General features: G+C 45.7%; 3 protein-coding genes across 3 annotated transcripts; 2 read left to right on the plus strand and 1 right to left on the minus strand.

The window, feature by feature from the left end:
- Positions 1-896: 896 nt before the first annotated feature.
- Positions 897-10109, minus strand: LOC103907378 (olfactory receptor 1020). Its single transcript, XM_019474700.1, has 2 exons — positions 9216-10109; positions 897-1049 (listed from the first exon to the last, which is right to left on the minus strand). Exons 1-2 carry the CDS (start codon positions 10107-10109, stop codon positions 897-899), a joined length of 1047 nt encoding a protein of 348 aa, XP_019330245.1.
- LOC103907365 (olfactory receptor 1044) lies at positions 5069-5998 on the plus strand. The gene has a single exon (XM_009289522.1). The coding sequence runs from the start codon at positions 5069-5071 to the stop codon at positions 5996-5998; it is 930 nt and encodes a 309-aa protein (XP_009287797.1).
- A 4408-nt stretch (positions 10110-14517) lies between the features above and the next one.
- LOC103907379 (olfactory receptor 1020-like) lies at positions 14518-15461 on the plus strand. Its single transcript, XM_009289535.2, is given in 2 exon segments — positions 14518-15178; positions 15181-15461. Coding segments are annotated over 2 exon segments (942 nt in total).
- The last annotated feature ends 3111 nt before the right edge of the window (positions 15462-18572 follow it).

Raw genomic sequence — 18572 nt, forward strand, 5'->3', positions numbered from 1 at the left:
TACACCTGAGTGCAGGCACGCTTGCATCTACAGAAGTTGGAATTCATCTCACCTGACATCGTCAGTCTAAAAACTAATTATTTAAGCTCTTTCATAACCAGTGAAAGCGATAGGCTCTTCCACTGGGAGACCAGAGCATGAGCTGTGTCCTGCTGCTTCCTTGCAACTTTCCCCGTGCCCCAACCAGGTTTGTGAAGACCCTCTCCAGGTGCCCCCGGTGCTGGCTGCTTCTCAGAGGTGCTGCAGTGGGCTTGATGATTTTCTCATCTGTCCTCGTGTGTTGAGTCTAATGTTTGTCATCAGGTAACACAAGGGATGGGCAGAGAGATGAGGAGACAAAGGAAAGAAAAACAAATCCCTTTGAAGATTTATCTTCCTGGTCCCCTTGAAGATTTATCGTCCTGGCTATCCGTGACACCGTATCCCTTGTTGGCCCTTTTTGCCCAGAAATACTTACCTATGGTCTTGTCCAGCAAGCGCTGACGGGGTCACAAGTTTAGAGATCACGAGAACAAAGCGCGATGACGCTCTCTGTGTGACATCCCCACACCGGCTCATCTCACAGGGCAGAGCAAGCAGGTATGGCCTCGCCTGTCCCAGCACCGCCCGTGGCGTGTGGCTGGGGATATTTATCCATCGCCTTATTCTGCGTTTCCTTAAGGACCCGGTCCCTGAAGTGTGTAGTTCAGCTATTCAGTATGGCCTTAGCACCGAACAAAATGTTGCTGCACAGTTGTGCACCCCCCAGAGATCCCCTGAGTTACCCCCTGCACCCCAGAAAGAGAATTTTCAGAGCTTTCATGGCTCTCCATGTTGCGTGCTCATTATTTTCATCACTATAGCTGCAGAACAGAGATGCAATCTCAAGAACATCCGAGTTATTTGCATTTAGCTGATCATATGTTTTTACCAGTCTGAAGCCGGGAGGAAACAAGAACTCCTCCTAGGAGTCTCTCCAGAGCATCCTTCACCTCCGTGTTCCTCAGGCTGTGGGTCAGGGGGCTCAGCGTGGGGATCGCCAGGGCGTAGACAATAGACACCACTTTTTCCTGGTCCAGGGAGTAACTTGAACTCTGCAGTCAACTGGGAGAAGTGGGGACTTTTGGGCAATATTCAGATAAGCTATTTAGGATGTTTATTTTGGAGCAAGACAAATTGCTTCCTCGAGTACCTGGCAACAGGGTGGAGAATGGTCAGATGAATAAGTCTACACCTGTAGCTGAGAGCATTCAGCTAAATCATGCTCAGACTCAACAGCTGGTATGCTAAATAAAAGCACCGAGGGAGCTATAAATGATCTGGAAAAGAAAAAAACAAACCCCACTACAACCCCATAATTAGCTTTTCGTTTCTCAGAAAATGTTGTTCCCAATTTCATCTTGGCATTTCTTTCTGGAGCCCTGCAGGCTGGGATGCACAGTGAGAAATCCCACGCCAATCCAGGGGACTGGCCGTGGTGACGAGCACCAGACTGTGCGCCGCGTGCTAACGCCACTGAACGATTCATTTCACGCCTCAGCGTTTGTTTTTTCTTTTCCCTTTGAGCAATCCAGTGCTCATCAAGGCAGTGTTGAAATTGCATGGATTTTGGTGGAATGAAATTAAACTTCAAGCACGGCTTAGGAGCATCTCTGGAGGGAGCTGCGCGCTGCTGTTAGCCCATGCAGACCGGCTGGTTTACAGAGGTGAAAGGTCTGCCCCAGCCAAGCGTAGGGTCTGCTTATGAATTTGGGTGTCTTCTCTCATTCTCAGGACAACTTTTTGGGAGCTAAAGACCAAAAACCGCCAGGTATCTTAAGGGAAAGAAGCCACACAGACTCCCATTTAAAACAGACACACATTTAAAAAAAAATAGCTTTTTTTTTTTTTGTAGGTTTTGCTTTCTGGCATTCCTTTATTAGTCGTTATTAAAATAATGAATTTTAATTCTAATTAAAATCCATTAGAGGATTTTTGGCATTGTTGCACGCTTGAGCACAGCTTGCGTTTTTATATATTTCCTGAGTGACTAAAATTTAATGAACAGAATAAAGACAGAGAGTAAAAACAATAACACAGACACAATAACAAAAACCCCAGGTATCTTAAGGGAAAGAAGCCACACAGACTCACATTTAAAACAGACACACATTTAAAAAAAAATAGCTTTTTTTTTTTTTTGTAGGTTTTGCTTTCTGCATTCCTTTATTAGTCGTTATTAAAATAATGAATTTTAATTCTAATTAAAATCCATTAGAGGATTTTTGGCATTGTTGCACGCTTGAGCACAGCTTGCGTTTTTATATATTTCCTGAGTGACTAAAATTTAATGAACAGAATAAAGACAGAGAGTAAAAACAATAACACAGACACAATCTGGCAGACTTCATAATATCTCAAGCTGATGATTCTTTTCCTACTTTTGAAACTACCTTAGACACCTGCCAGAAAATGATGCTCTCGTCCGCCTAGACATAAATTCTGCTGAAAAGCTGGGCACCCGGTGGCGTTTAGGTAAGCTGTGAGTATGGGATCAGGTAGGTCTTCGGTGAGTTTGCTGCCAGATAAAGGCAGAGTGACTTCAGGAGGGGAAATTTCCAGCTGGTCGTGTTCAGCTGGTCCTAAGTGCTGCCCACATCCCAGAGGGATGCAATGGCTGCCGAGGTTTTTGGCCCCAAATCTCGTTAGGAAGAAATAATATTGAAGAAAAAAGTCGTGGAAGTTAATAGAGGACCTACTTGTGAGAAAAGTTATCATAACATTTTGAAAAGAACTGGTGCCTTTCTTCATGTATTCATATATTTTACGGGATGAAGGCATCCCTCTTAGCCATGGGGCCATCAACAGCAGTTGTGAAGTGATGGTGGCGGTGAGAGATTATCACCAGGCAGTCGGAGTATGTGCCGAGTTTGTCTGAGGGGGTTTATAACACCTCTGAATTCTCGCTGTCAAAGCAAACACACGTATGAACAGACAGTATCATTCCCGCTAATAACGGCAGGAATAAGTGGTCTCTGAAATGCAGCTGTTGGAGGTTCTGAAAGTGGCAACCTACTCAAACAAACTAATACAGAGAGACAACCAGCTCTGTAAACTAAATCTCTTGGAGAAAGCAGATAGGAAAGTTTTTCGTCACTCCATACATCGGGACCACAGTGTTGTAGATAATACATGTCACGGCACTTGGACCCGGCGGACAGATCTCAGTGAAAAGCATTTTGTTTAGGTAAGACCGCAGTTCTGGTATTGATTTGAGTTTAGGTGATTGCTATTGCCTTGCTCTTCTCACCAATGCTCATAGGAAAAGTAAAAAAAAAAAAAAGATGACATGAAAAAACTTAGTGGGGGGACAATTACTGTCTTATCGAAGCCAGCAAAGGCAAAGATCAACATTTGGGGTGGGTTTTGGAGCAAGAGGGTGCTAACAAGGGGAGATCATGACAGCAGAAATGGTTGCAAGAAATATCTTTGCATTGCCGAAATCCAGCTTAAGTGGCACTAGGAAAGACACCTGAGAAAGTTAGATAATAACCAGGGGTGACCGCGGAAAAAAGTTGGGATTTGCTTTTGGTGAATCATGTAGACGTTCGCTTTTCATCCACTCCCTCTCCTCGGCATGGGAGAGGAGGGGAAGACATCTTCTTAAATCCAGATGTTCAAAGCAAATTGTTCCTGGGCTTCATTAGTGAGCCTGGAGATGAAGATTTATATTCCGGGTGGATTTTGCTTGTTGTCAAGTTTCTATTCTCCATGGACTGAAACGCCTCCAAGGTCACAGAAATGAGTATAAATACCACTTGGACACTAAAAAGTACAGAGAGGGCTTGCCTGCCCTCTGGAAGTTGCAGCAACAAGTCATCCTCAGTGCTGCTTTTAAGGAAAGAGTTCTGAAAAGCACTCTCAGCATTTGCTTGAAGATGAATTATGGCCTCGGTCATATTGTCTGGAGGAGCAGCCAAACTCATCCCAGTCGCTGAAGGAGCTGCATGGACCAGCACTGAAGATCTGAGTTTTCTTGGAGTAGTCATGTCCAAGGTGAGGGCATCTTCTATTCTGGCCAGTCCTCAGCCCTGAACCTGCTCTGAAGCCGTGGGACATGAAGGGACATCATGGGGCTCAAGTAAGCACCCCTTTCTTTCTGTCTGATGGACTTGAAGGCGGTGAGATAGAGGAAAGAAAGGACCAGAGGTGTAAGATATCTCGTTTATAGCAACGAGACTGAGAACAGCAGAAGGAATCCTACATGGGAGGAGGATTCTTCTGCTTTAAAGTTTAGATGACATAAAACAAGGAGACATGTAGGTGTTCGGTCTTTGCATAGGTGCCACTGTAATGGCAAGGGATGGCCCTGGTGACCAAGGCAAGAGGGTGCTCGATGCCTACAGCACAGGCTGTATTACCTCCTCTCCCTGCCCTGCTCAGCTCCTCCTGTGTTTGCTTGTGTGGCCTCGGCTCTGCATCCAAGTTAGTCTCCCCGTTGCCACTGTGCCACCGCGAATTTCCTTTCCTATGGGGTTGTCAAGCCTGTGTATGCTGAAAACTGTGTGTTCGTATCAGTTTTGAAAGAAAAATGCACACTTTTGCTCTGTTTTGCTTTGCAAAATCAACAAGTAATTCTGCGATTTCTGCAAGTTGAATTGTTCCATGTTGTTTTATTTTTAAAAAAACGTCTCTTTTCAAAATGTACCTGTCGTTTCCTAAGGAAAAAACAAAATGCATTAAATATCTTAATTTAAAATATTACTAAAAAATGCCCAGTGTATTGACTTTCCCCCTGTGCTGAATTTCCCCAGGAAGGCACAGATAAGGAAGCTGCGTAGGAGATGAAATGCTGAGCTAAACCCAGGTGGGCATTCTCACTGTTCAGCTTGACGAGTAGGTTTTGGTTTTAGGATCCTTTCAGAGCCTCTGGACGGAGGCTTGGCTCTTGCGAGGGTGATCCAGAGTCCAGCTGACATTTCATGACCCTCCCGTAGGAAGTGCTCTGCCTCCCTTCGGTGACACCGAGGAAGCTGAGGGTCCTGCTGAGCTGCCCAAATCATTGTCTATCACTTTACCTATCTCCCACAGGTTGAATGCGTTACAGAGAATGACACCTGTCAATCACACTGGTTTGCATGAGTTCGTTCTCTTGGGGCTGACCACCCGCCCAGATCTCCTGGTCCCCCTTTTCTTGGCTTTCCTGGCCATGTACCTGGTGACTCTCTTGGGGAACTTTGGGATAATTATATTAATCAGGACCGATCTTCACCTTCACACCCCCATGTACTACTTCCTCGGCCACTTGGCTTTTGTTGATATCTGCTATTCCTCCATCATCCTCCCCAAAATGCTGGTGCAGGTCTTGACAGAGGAGAAAACCATTGGCTTCTCGGGGTGCGCAGCCCAGCTCTGCTGCTTCGTTGTTTTTGGGGTCACTGAGTGCCTCTTGCTGGCCGTGATGGCCTACGACAGGTATGTGGCCATCTGCAAACCCCTCCTGTACCCTGCCATCATGAGCGGATGGACGTGTCGGTGGCTCGTCGCTGGTTCCTACGCCATCGGCATCTTGCACGCGGTGACACACACCGCTTTCATCTTTACTTTCTCCTTCTGCCGCTCCAATGTTATCAACCACTACTTCTGCGACATTGCCCCGCTCTTAGCTCTCTCCTGCTCCGACACCCACACCTACGAGGTGGTTGTCCTTGCTCTCGTCAGCATAAACTGTCTCAGCACCATGACCATCATCTTTGTCTCCTATACTTATATCCTCCCCACTGTCCTGAGGATCCGCTCTCCGGAGGGCAGGAGAAAAGCCTTCTCCACCTGCGCCTCCCACCTGACGGTCGTCACCATGTTTTACGGGGCAATCTTGTTCATGTACCTGCGCCCCAGCTCCACCTATGCGTTGGATGAGAACAAGACGGCCACGCTGTTTTACACCATCATGACCCCCACGCTGAACCCCTTGGTCTACAGCCTGAGGAACAGTGAGGTGAAGGCTGCCCTGAGAAGAGCGGTTGGGAGAAGGCAGTAAGCGAAGGAAGCTGGTGACCAGGAGAGTATTTCCTTATTGTTGTTATTGAGCGGGACTCAAAATTGCACTGAAGTCTGTACGAAGGTGTATTGAGGGTAATTTCTTTGCAATTTATCTCCTTTAATTACAGGGAGAAGTCAGGTGACTGTCACTGACACAGATTAGACACGTAACTTCTGCACAGCTGAAGTTGGGCGAGTTGAAGCCCAACCTCATGCGCCATCAATGGTCAATGAGCAGTGAGCAGCCCCTCCACACAGCTTGATTCATCCTGTTCGTCTCATTTCTCTGTTCAGCAGCTACAAAGAAAGCCTGGATTGCACCGGACAGGTTTCCGGACTGCTAAGGTTCAGAAGAGAACCCAGAAGAAGAGTCAGAAACCCTTTTTCTATGGAGTGTCTCTCTGAAACCCAGTGCCTACAGGGCTGAGTGGGAATGGGATAGACCTGAAGGACTACAGGACATGATATAATCAGTTAATAACTCAATCACACAATTCTTCACTGTAGCTTCTCAAGCTGTTACCTGTGGCTTGGCACTCAAATAAGGCTTTTTCACCAAAAACTTGGTTCCTGCAAGGGAAGTGGCAGGTTGAGTTCAAGGGGTTTGGTCCTTCCAGATGTCACAGTGAGCGTTGATGCTAATTTCCCTGGAAACCTCTGGGCGATTTGAGCCTCGCCTTTGCTGTTCCTAAAGCTGCTTCTCAGATGGTGTGCAAATGTAAATAACTTAATCACACGTTGGGTCAATAACAACTGTTTCACCATTTATTGAACCACTGATGCTGTATTTCCCAGCCCTTTAAAGCCTATTAAGAAATAAACTTTCTGTATAATACACCAAGAAGTTATGGAAAGGGGATTGGTACTGATACCCTGAAGGCCTCTCCGTCGTAGTATTAAGAAACAAATAACTTCAGGTAAAAAATACAAATAAACAACTTTAAAGTTGGGAAAAACAACGTTCTTGCTCAAGTAAATTTTCCACCCAGTTGGTATTTTCTCACACCCCCCAAGAAATAGGCACCTCCGTATGGAATTCACTTTGTTGCAAGACCAGTCTCAAAAGCAAATCACACGGATCACACCCCAGAAATGCCCGTCCGCCTCCTAGCAATGGAGATCCGCGTGCATGTGTGCATTTTATGGATAGCTAGGATTATGAGATGGATCCACGCAATCTGTCCAGGCCTTTGTGAGCCGCTCTACTTGTAGAACTGGTTTTATATTTTTAAATTTAATTTAATTTAATTTAATTGTATTTTATTGTATTGTATTTTATTTTAATTTTATTTTATTTTATTTTATTTTATTTTAATATTCCTGTCACATATTTATATGTATAGAGAGATTGTACATAGACCTTCTCAAGAAAGGTCGGACCAGATGATCTTTCGAGGTCCAGCCGGGGCTTTCTATGGTTCTATGTATGCTATAAGCAAAATTATCCAACAAACTAGAAGGAAGAATAACAAGGTGTGGTGAAGGTTTTAAAAGAAAGAAGCCATCTGATATCAAAAGTCTCTGTCCTGCCAAGCTCTTGAGCTTTTAATGATATCCTTCATTCAGCTGCAGGTGGAAGCCACTTTTCCCCCAGACCTAAGGCAATGTCTCCTCTCCCACTGCTGGTTGCCAGAGCACACAAAAGCGACAGTCCACCATCCATCTCCTTTCCAAATATAAGCTAATTCCCACGCTACCCACAAGGGCTAAGGGAAAGGTATTTTTTCTGCTGCAGCATTTCCCTGCTGCAGACAAGGCAGGCGGGTCTATGACTCTGCGGAGTCAGAACTCATCACACCACCCGAAGGTGTCCGAGCGGCATCAACAGCCAAGGGGCAACCAAAATCAAGTGTGTGAGAAGGAGGAAGACCCTATGCTGAACTTATCCAGCCAACCTGAATTTTGCCGAATTTTGCAAGGAAGTTGCAGAATTGCACCCAAACACAAATGCTTATGAGCGCGCACTCAAGAAACGACAAATGTCCTTTGGAATTAATTAGGATGAGCAGAAATTAGGACGCTTTTTCTCTTACGTGCCTGCCAGGGAAAGAGGAAGGATTGCTGGTCCCTCCCCAGTGTCGCGGCCATTCCTGTACCGTGCTTTGTGTCCCCCCTTCTTTAAGGAGCCATAATTTGCAGAACTGCTGGGTTTGGGCTTTTTTCAGACCCTGACAGCTATCAGCTACCCACAGATTACGTGTTCAGGATTGTCCTTCACCTATGGAAACTAGACACACGCTTAATTTTTAAATGAAATACGCCATTTGGTTTTCATGGCGTGCTTTATCATGAGCCGGGCATTTGGACGTGATGGGACATATCATGGGACACTGGTACATAGCTCCAGGTGCTATTCCATTTGTCTCACCACTTAAGTAGACGGCACTTAAGATGAATGTAAAACACCGTTTGAAATGAACGGCGGGCCCCCTTGACGCAATCGCTGCGCAGAAATTGCCCTTAACACCGGGCAGCCTCAGCAGGGTTCGTCGTCCTGTATTTTTAATTATATTGCCTACACTTTCTTCCCTTAAGTGAAGACGCATGCCGAAGTGTGCAGCCTGGGGAGGGATGCCCCTGGGTATTCAAAGATATAGCTTGAGATCCTGACTCCCGCCAGCTTTTTCACTTTTTAAGTCAGAAACAAATGCACTGTATCTTTTCAAGCCTTTTATCTTACCTTTTTTCGGCAAGCAAATTTTATAACACACTTACTCTTCCAAAAGGTTCCCTCCCACCCCAGCAGCTTGACTCTAATAAATAACTTGCAGGTAACAGTGAGGAATTTTATTGGAGTTTAGGGATAAGGTCAACAATCTTGCAAGAAAAATACATATTTATCAGTGAAGAAAAGTTATAAATCAATAAAACTATGATTCGTGCTTCCTGTGAGGAAGAGAAGCCGGGAATAATTCAGGGTGAGTTCTTCCTACAGACTGCTGACTGCAAAGTGAAATAAAGTTTGAGGCTCCCGCTCCTCCTGGTTGCCTCCCAAGGAAGGTATGCTCGCGGGGTCTATTTCTCAGGGCTAAATACTGTAACTGACTTTTGTGCAGAAACTGTGGAAGAACCTACATAAAATTGTGAGGATTAGGGAAAAATTCAATTGTTTTAATGCATCACAGGCTTTCTCGCGTAAGATAAACTGTTCACTGCCTAGCTGATACAGCTCTTCTATGTTGACAGCGGTTTAACACCCTTCTCCTGCACTTCACCAGAGCGCCCTTCACCTCCTTGTTCCTCAGGCTGTAGATGAATGGGTTGAGCATGGGGGTGACCACGGTGTAGAAGATGGAGGCCACCTTATCCAGGCTGCTGTGGCTAGACGCAGGTTGTAGGTACGTGAAGAATATTGTCCCGTAGAATAAGGAGACAGCCGTCAAGTGGGAGGCGCAGGTGTTGAAGGCTCTGGACCTGCTCCGTGCCGAGCGCATCCTCAGGACTGTGCGGAGGATACAGATGTAGGAAAGCGAAATGATCACGCTCGTGCCCACCGCGTTTATGGCGACAAAGGCAAAGATGACCATCTCGCTGCTGCGGGTGTCGGAGCAGGCAAGCTTCAGCACGGGGCTGACGTCGCAGAAGAAGTGGTCGATCTGGTTGGGTCCACAGAAGGAACCCCCAAACGTGCAGCCTGTGTAGATGATGGCACTGAGAAAGGCGATGAGGTAGGACGATGCTACCAGCTGCCGGCAGATGCGGCTGGAGATGACCGTCACGTAAAGCAGGGGGTTGCAGATAGCAACATGCCGGTCATAGGCCATCACAGCCAGGAGGTGACACTCGGCAGTCGCAAAGAAAGCAAAGCCATGGAACTGCGTCACGCAGCCAGCGAAAGAAATGGTTTTATTCTCTGATAACAGGTCTGCTAGCATTTTGGGGGAAATGACTGTGGAATAGCAGACGTCAGCGAATGAAAAATGGGTGAGGAAGAAGTACATGGGGGTGTGGAGGCTGGGAACCACCCAAACCAAGACCATAATCCCAACGTTCCCCACCACAGTGACAATGTAAATCAATAGAAACAACCCAAAAAGAGGGGCCTGCACACATGGACGGTCTGTAATTCCCAAGAGGATGAATTTAGTCTGCACGTGATTTCCTCCCATGACCAGATGTTACCTGCTGAGCCAAAAGGAAGAAAAATATCAAAATTATAAAAAATCGTTTCACTTTTGGGCCATATTCCACTCCAATCAATCACCAGTTTAACTGCCACATTTTGGTATAATCTACTCTATTTTCTAAACCCAAACTGTATATGTTTTTTGTTTTTCAGTTGAGGTACTTAGAAGAGAACAGGGAGTGAGTTGAAGCAATACGAATGGCAATTTTGTTTTTCTGCTTGGATGCTTAAAACTATAGATTTATTCTAGCACGTGTGTTTTCAGATTTAAGAAAAGAATCAGATCTTTCTTCACTTTCAGTTCGAAAGAAATTTGTTTCGGAAGACACCTCAGGGGAACCTCATAGGAGTGCACGTAAACCTGGAGCAAGAGAAAGTCACAGTCCCAGTGAAATCACAGATTACACGACATTAACGACCTCCAGACATTTTCCTTTGGCTTTTGATTATTACTCCAGTCTTCAAATCACATTTATCAAATTATTATGTATCATTCACAATGGATAAAATTCACATTGGTAAATTCATGATTTATACCTTTATGAGCTCCAGCACGCTGAGGCATCCTAAAACCGTGGGCATTAAGACGCTTACTTGAAAACTGAGTTAATTTTAAAACGTGCTGATTCCAAAGGCTGTTTTGTTAATGACTATATTCTGCTGACGGTTTGAAATGTTGCATTTCTTTATAACGAAATAAGACTCGTCCTTATTTAGCACTTGCATAAATCAGTTCCTCTTGCTTTAGCTGCCTAAGTAAAAGAAAAGCAATTTGCATAAGCCATTACTCCCTCTTATTATGAAGAAAACCTACTTTGTAAGGCTGTTTCCCGACAGAGCCCAAAAAAAGAGGACATGAAGAAGAAAGCCCACTGCCTAAACGTAGGCGAGGCTCTGCTTTGTCTTGGCGTTACGGCTCCTCCTGTGCCTTCGCTGCTATGGAGTGATGGGAGCCAAGGGCTTGTCCCAAATGCAGCAGAGAACGTCTATGCGTCTGCATAACCCCTATTAACCGCCTGATGTGACGAGAGACGTGCTCCTTCCCAGCCTCCGAGAGCTGAGCCTGTGGGTGACGGGGCTCTAAAAACGGTCCCTCGTGTTCTCCTGGGAGAAAGCCCCCAGGGCTCTTCCTGGCAGGGTTTACCAGAGGGGAAAAAAAAAAAAGAAAAGGAAAAAAAAAAAGGGTGAAATGCGATTCTGAAAGCCACTGTGCTGCTTCGGGTGTCTGAAAGACATCACGTGGATGGATGAGCCACCGCTGAGCACAGATACACGGCGGCAGTGATGACCAGCTCCTGTGATGCTTCTGAGGTACTTGTGGACCATGCAAAGGTTTCGGTCTGACCTTGCCGACGGAATGAAAATGAGTTTAGAGACATTTCAGATCTTTCAGAGGATCCCCAAATGGTTCATGAAGCACAACTGACTCCGTCTCTGGAGCTGCTGATGTCCCTCTGTGGACACTAGACAGCCCAGTTTTCCAGCAAGGGTGGGATTATCCACATTTCGGTACCTATGGCACGGCTGTCCACACCTGAGCTGGTGACTCTGGGCTTCCACTATATTAAATGGTGAGAAATGGGCATTTTCAGACAGTGATTAATCTCTCCCAGAGTCAACTGAGAGGCCTTAATGGCCCTGACCAGCCTCACCTGGGGCCTCCATCCCCACCCTCTGCCCATTTGCCCATGAGCTCTATTTAAGCTCCACCCAGGGAGCTTGCTCCTCTCTTGGGTTATGCTAGAGGGGTGCTGGCTTCCAGTTTGGCAGCAGGTGTGCACACCTATGGACTCCTTTGTTCTGCACCTTTGCTTGATCGTGGACCTGCCTAGCAATTGCTGGACCCGACCCTGACCAGGGGATTGACTTGGCTTGACCTTGGACCTGCCTCATCATCACCAACTTGCCCGATGGTCTGGAGTCTTGGCTGAATTTGGCCCAGGTCTCTGGGTCTACTCTACTTGCCTTGCCCAGGTACTGTGGGATGGTCCCCTGCACACCATGGTGTCCCCCTTGGCTCTATTTAAGGAGATTAAAGAGGACAAACCCCTGTGGCACTCCCCAGCCTCCAGGCAGAGCACAACCCACCACCCATCACCCTCTGCACCCAACAGCCCAGCCAGTGCTCGCTCCTCTGGCAGCCTCTCTCCATCCAGGCCATGTCCCTCCATGGGTACCATGGGAGACAGTATTCTCAGCGAGGGAAATAGAGTAAAAAAATTGACATTATATTCAAGTATTATTCTCTGGTCCTTAGTACCTCCTCCATTTCCTAATTTGATACACGATTACGGCCTTCAGTAGGTTGGCAACATTTTGTTTTGGAAATGGGTAGACTATTCTTTACGATTTTCAAGGCTTAGCGAAGATTGGTAAACCTTTCCAGCTCGAGTGTTTCCATAGCTGCAAGGTGCTGTCTCTAGGAGACGCTGTTTCTCAATAACCTCGTAGCAGTTTCTGCTCTTGGCGTATTCTGGCTCCCAGAAGACAACCCATCTCAAGGGTTAAGGAGGTAATAGCTCCAGACCTCTAACTCTTGAAATCACTAAGGGAACTTTCCAATTATATCCGAAGGGGCGAAAAAGCAAGAGTGATTGGCATGGGGTGACGTGCCCAATGAGGCTGTTGGCAGCTTATCCCAACCATCTAAGCTGGAAAGCGATAAATAGTGAAGACGAGAGCCTCTGGGAGACACAGCCATACATGGGCATCCAGCACCATGTAGAATTAAAAAACAGGAGAAGAAAAGGAGACTCGGAAAAAATTGCTCGCCTGAAGCTCTGGTTTATAAAGCAAGCTAGAAGGTGGAAAAATAAGGTTTTCCTTACTCAGTGATGATGCTGTGCAATAGTCATGCAGACAGGTAAGAAAGCTCTGATTCGAGGCAATGCCAAAGAAACGTAGCAGCAATTGTCTCAAGAGCAAAAATTGCCATTTCTCTTTGAAAACATATCCTTGCCTACTGGTAAGAGTTCTACTGGGACAAATATACACAGGTACAGAAGAAATCTTTAGTATGTCTTATGTGTTTGCCCTCTCCCCAGGCACAATCCTTTTTTTGGGGACATATTAATTATTTTATCCTATTACGAGATGAGCACACACACTTTCAAGTGAATTTACTAGGATAGTGTCTAATTTTCTGTATTGTTACTTTTCTAGTTTTCCTCAGAAATAAAAAGGTGCAGATTGTGAATGATCTCCTTGAGAAACTAATAACAGAGGCAGGCACAAAAGTAGTTCAGACTGAAAAAAGGCTGGATCTTCTCCAGGAAACCAGAAGAGGTGGTGACTCGGGTCCTTTTTTGGGGGATAGCGGTGGAATTGGTGGCAAGCGAGAACACAGGGCAGCGAGCGTCTTCAGGGTGAAGCGGAGGACTGGACTAGGGAATAAAAAAAGAAGTTGAAGTATGCTGCAGCCTGGTACGAGGGCAAACTGAGGCTTTCTTACAGAGAAAGGGGAGCTACGTTTAAACTGCTCTCAACTGTTTCAGACACATCGTTATGTTACAACTTTTTTCTAAAAGGAAGTTTTACTTTCTAACCTTAATTTGGCATGTTAATCAGTTGCTTGAAAGTACTTGGGAAGTTACTGTTTGCTTAAAATATAAGTTAAATGATAAAAATTGTGCTGTTCCCTTTATTTCTAGCAAGCCACCAGCTAAGCTGGAAGGTATTGGAAAAGGGAAGATACGTGCATATGCCCTTCTGTCCGTGTATTTATGCTCATGAGATGAGAGCAGTTATTGAAATGCAGTTTATTTCCCAAAGTTGCCACTAACTTTGTTAGCAATCACCTATTTAAAAAAAAAAAAACCACCCACATTATTTTTGTTTATCAGCACTTAGAATAAGAAGCCCTGAGCAACAAGTTCAAACCCTGAGCTACCTGGGATAATAAAAAGAGTCTCTGGGACATCGTCAACCTGAAAAGCGGAGTGAACGCTAATATTCCTCTAGCTCATGTATTATCAGAACAAACATTAGTGAATGTGAGCTGCTCTTCCCTTAATGTGGCGAAAACTGCAGACAGATGGAGACAATGGGCCTAGTGAAGACCACGGTGATGTCCAAGGGAGAACTTGCTTCGTTGGTTTCATACTTCTTTCCTTGAGATCAGCACATGAAGGTAGAAGATATATTCAAAGCTTGGTTTAAGAGCTTAAATGGCAGGTGTAGTCAGGAGACGTGGGTCCCTGCATGGCCGGGTGGTTGTGGACCAACTAAGCATCCTGCCAGGGTGTCTGGCAGTGTTTCATTAGAAAAGGTCTTCATTACCTATAGAGCACAGGGTTAAAACCCACTAATAATTAAGCAAGGGATTAAGTCATCATAACTGGTCTCATGGAAATTGCCTCCCTGCCTGGGAGCTGGGAGTCTCCTGCACACGGATGGCTTGGGAAAACTGGACTACAGTGACAGAATTTGTTTTCAAGGGCTTCATGGATCACCTCGACCTCCAAGTTACCCTTTTCGTGGTTTTCCTGCCCACCTATGTCATCACCGTGGTGGGAAACCTTGGCATCATTGCCGTAGTCTGTCTCGATTCCCAGCTTCAAACCCCCATGTACTTCTTTCTCAGCAACTTGTCCTTCTTGGACCTGTGCTACTCCTCAGTTGTGACACCCAACATGCTGCTGAACCTCTCATTGGAAAGGAAGACTATTTCTTTTGCTGGCTGTTTCATACAGCTGTATTTCTACGCTACTTTTGTAACCGTGGAGTGTTACCTCCTGGCCGTGATGGCGTACGATCGCTATGTCGCCAGCTGCAACCCGCTGCGCTACCCCGTTGTCATGTCCCAGAAGGTCTGCGTTTCCCTCTTGGCTGGGTCCTACGCGGTTGGGTTTTTGAACTCGGTGTTCACGGGGTTTGCGCTGAGAGTGTCCTTCTGCGGCCCCAACGTCATTGACCGCTTCTTCTGCAACTGGCCACCGCTGTCAAAACTGGCCTGCTCTGATACTCGCCTCAACCAAGTGCTGGTACTTGCTTTCGGGGGCTTCAGTGAGGTCACCACCATATCAGTTGTCCTCGTCTCCTACGGCTGCATCTGTTCACCGTCCTGAGGATGGGCTCTGCACCAGGCCAGTGCAAAGCTTTTGGTACCTGTGCATCCCACCTGGTGGTCGTCACCATCTTCTACGGGACCCTTCTCTTCATGTACCTGCGGCCCAGCTCCAGCTACTCCCTGGGCAGGGACAAAATCGTTTCTGTCTTTTATACGGTGGTGATCCCCATGCTGAACCCCTTCATCTACAGCCTGAGGAACCGGGAGGTGAAGAGTGCTCTGAAGAGAGCAGCGGGGAGAATAATTATTTCCCTGTTAAAGTGGTAAACGGTTTGACATTTAGGCAGAGATGGGAATGGGGTCTGTGTTTTGGGGGTCTCTTTGAAATCGGAGAGAAGCTGTGATAATTCTTCTGTATGTTATTGTCCGTTTTGTAGTCTGGCTCTATCGATGTGGGATTAATTTGTCATACAATCGCCTCTAGATAGTGCATTTCATAACAGGAGAAGTACGTACTCATTGAAGAACCACCAAAGGTCAATTTGTGAGGAAACATGCTAAAATGTCCAGATGGCTTCTGAATATTTGGAGGCAAGCACGTGCTGGGTTTTCTCATGGACCTGCCATTCCTTAGGCAATCCCAAGCCACCTCTCTCTTGAAGGGAAATACGATGGCAAGGCTCAGCCCTGTAAAAATAACACATTTGTGAGATTTCTGCTGAGGACTTGGACAATTTTTTTTCCTCAGCTGTCTTTGGCCTGAGCCTACTCGTGGTCACCCTCTCCTACAGTTTGGACATCATTCCTCAGCGCAGGGGACTACATCCCAAGCAAGTGCTGTACCTCTTCCAGCCATGAGATGGGATCTGCAGATTTAAGGTGAACTTCAGTGCTTCCAGGTAGTCCCCATGACAGACGGGAGCATGCAGGAGAACGCATGGAGCAGAGCAAGGAGGCTTGGATGGGAAAGGAGGAAATGTTTCCCTAAAGCTGCAGAAAATGGGGAAAATTGAGAGGAATTGCTCTGGATCCTCTTCTTCCGCAATGACCCATCAAAGTATGTTCAAAGGTATTTTAAAAAAATTTCTGCTGCACTTTAGTGCTTCAAAATGTGTTTTATAGTGAATAAATACTTTAAATGATTTTGTTAATACACAACGTTAAGTATTGGACAGTGACAGTTCCTAAATGTACTGTTTAGTGGAATTGTTTAGTACGTATATTCAAACTTAAGGACGTACAGTAAAGCCATGGTGTGTTAGTGGCAATAAACCTGGTATTTCTATTTTTTCTCTAATTTTCTCAAAGCATGTAGTGACCTGTATGTGAAAGACCATTAGCTGTGGGATTTAACTGGCCAAATTCGGTGCTTAATAGGTAAACATAAACCTGATCTTAGTCTCCCTCCCTAGCAGGAACAAAAGACCATGATTCTTGTTGAAATAAATGTGGGAAATGGCTTGGGTGAACTATGTTGCATAAAGACATAACACTGCGTATAGGAAATGTAGCATGACTCTGACATATTTAACTTCAAGACCTCTGAATTTACGGTGGCTAAAACCCACCCAGCCTATAGGTCCTGTCACTTCCACATGTCAGATTTCAGTTTATATACTATTTTCATGTTTTTTATTTGCAACTCCTTTCCATTTCTACCTCCGTTATAAGAGGAAAATTAATAGGCCAAAAATACCCTTAGATGCAGCAATACACAACACAGCTGCGTAGCTGATACAAGGGAGATGAAGAATTTAGTGATAAACATTTCAAAGGTTTATACCTAATTACCTGATAACTGTTTGTGTAATGGCTTTCTACAAATTGTTTTTCCTTCTTTGTCATCCTTTTGTAAGAAGCAAAAGAGGTTTCTCTTGGAAATAACTGGAATGCATGTTTTTATTTACCCTTTCAAGAAAGGGGTGTGTGTGTTTTGAGTTGTACCTGGAGGCTTGGTAATAAAGTGGGAACAAATGTGAATTGGTGGTGAAAGTGTTGGCACAAAAACTCCCCAAATAGAATCATAGAATCATTGAGGTTGGAAAAGACCTCTAAGATCATAGAGTCCAACCATTGACCCAACACCCCCATGCCCACTAAACCATGTCCCGAAGTGTATCATCTACCCGTCTTTTAAATACTTCCAGAGATGGGGACTCCACCCCTTCCCTGGGCAGCCTGGTCCAATGTTTAACCACTCTTTCAGTAAAGACATTTTTCCTCATGTCCAATCTAAACCTCCCCTGGCGCAACTTGAGGCTGTTTCCTCTCGTCCTATCGCTTGTTACTTCCCCAGTTCCCTCAGCCGCTCCTCATCAGACTTGTTCTCCAGACCCCTCACCAGCCTCGTTGCCCTTCTCTGGACACGCTCCAGCACCTTGACGTCCTTCTTGTAGTGAGGGGCCCAAAACTGAACACAGTATAAACCCTGCTGTTAAAATATTGCCATTTGTAGAGCTACACCCAACCAAAACACCCGTCTGGGGTCAGCGTGGCTGTCTGCATTGCTCTTCTCTGCCAATAGTTGGGTTTGCTGGTGCAGGTGCTGGTCTGTTGCTGGTTGTGCTGGCTCTGGTGCCATTGAAGGTTTCCTGCTGGGCTCCAGCTGCTCCTCCAGAAGGTCAAGGGTGCCTGTAAGTCCTGTAGTGCTTCCGCCAGAGCCATCCCTTTGGCCAACTGAATCACACCGTTGGAGTTCAGACTGGAGGAGAAGCGGGGACACCTATAGCTCATGTGTAGGTCCGTACGGCATGCTGACCTGGAGCAAGGTCAGCCCGAACCCATCCCATGTGTCCATCTCTCAGCCAGTCCTCTAGGCTCTCAGCAATACTGATGGAGAACTTGTTCACATGACCTTGCATGGATCTCCTTTGGACATGGCAAATCCTCCTCCGGGCTACACTGACTCCACTGATCCATCTAATTCCACCTGAGGTATCGTAGGACATACGGACACAGGTCTGGCAGACGTGGCATAAGATGTAAGGAGACTTGTGCCCTTTAGGGATGCACAGTGGGTCCCATAGTCCTGGACACCCATGCCTGAAGAGCTGAACCACCACCTTCATTTCTACTGACTGCAAAGAGAGCCTAGGCAGTTGGCTCATATGTCCACGCTTGACGTTGTTGACAACTGATAGATGAATAAATCCCATCTATGGATCAAATATGATCCACATACGAACTGCTATTTAGATGGTGACTCTATCCGTGCTGTCAGTTTAATCTAAAAGCACGGGCTTCTATTACTTAAAGGGGAAAAAAACAGCTATACTGAAAGAAATAGTGTGAATTGTAAACTCCTGAAAATGTTCCAGACACTGAAAGAAGCTGGTATCGATTGAGTGCGTTGAGCAGACACAAATTACACCGAAATGACCATGAATATGCTATCAATTTTCTGCTAGCCAAAAAAAAAAAGTTTGCAGAAAACTGGAT

Source organism: Aptenodytes forsteri, unplaced genomic scaffold, assembly GCF_000699145.1.
Source record: "Aptenodytes forsteri isolate BGI_AS27 unplaced genomic scaffold, ASM69914v1 Scaffold429, whole genome shotgun sequence".
NCBI classification, from domain to species: domain Eukaryota; kingdom Metazoa; phylum Chordata; class Aves; order Sphenisciformes; family Spheniscidae; genus Aptenodytes; species Aptenodytes forsteri.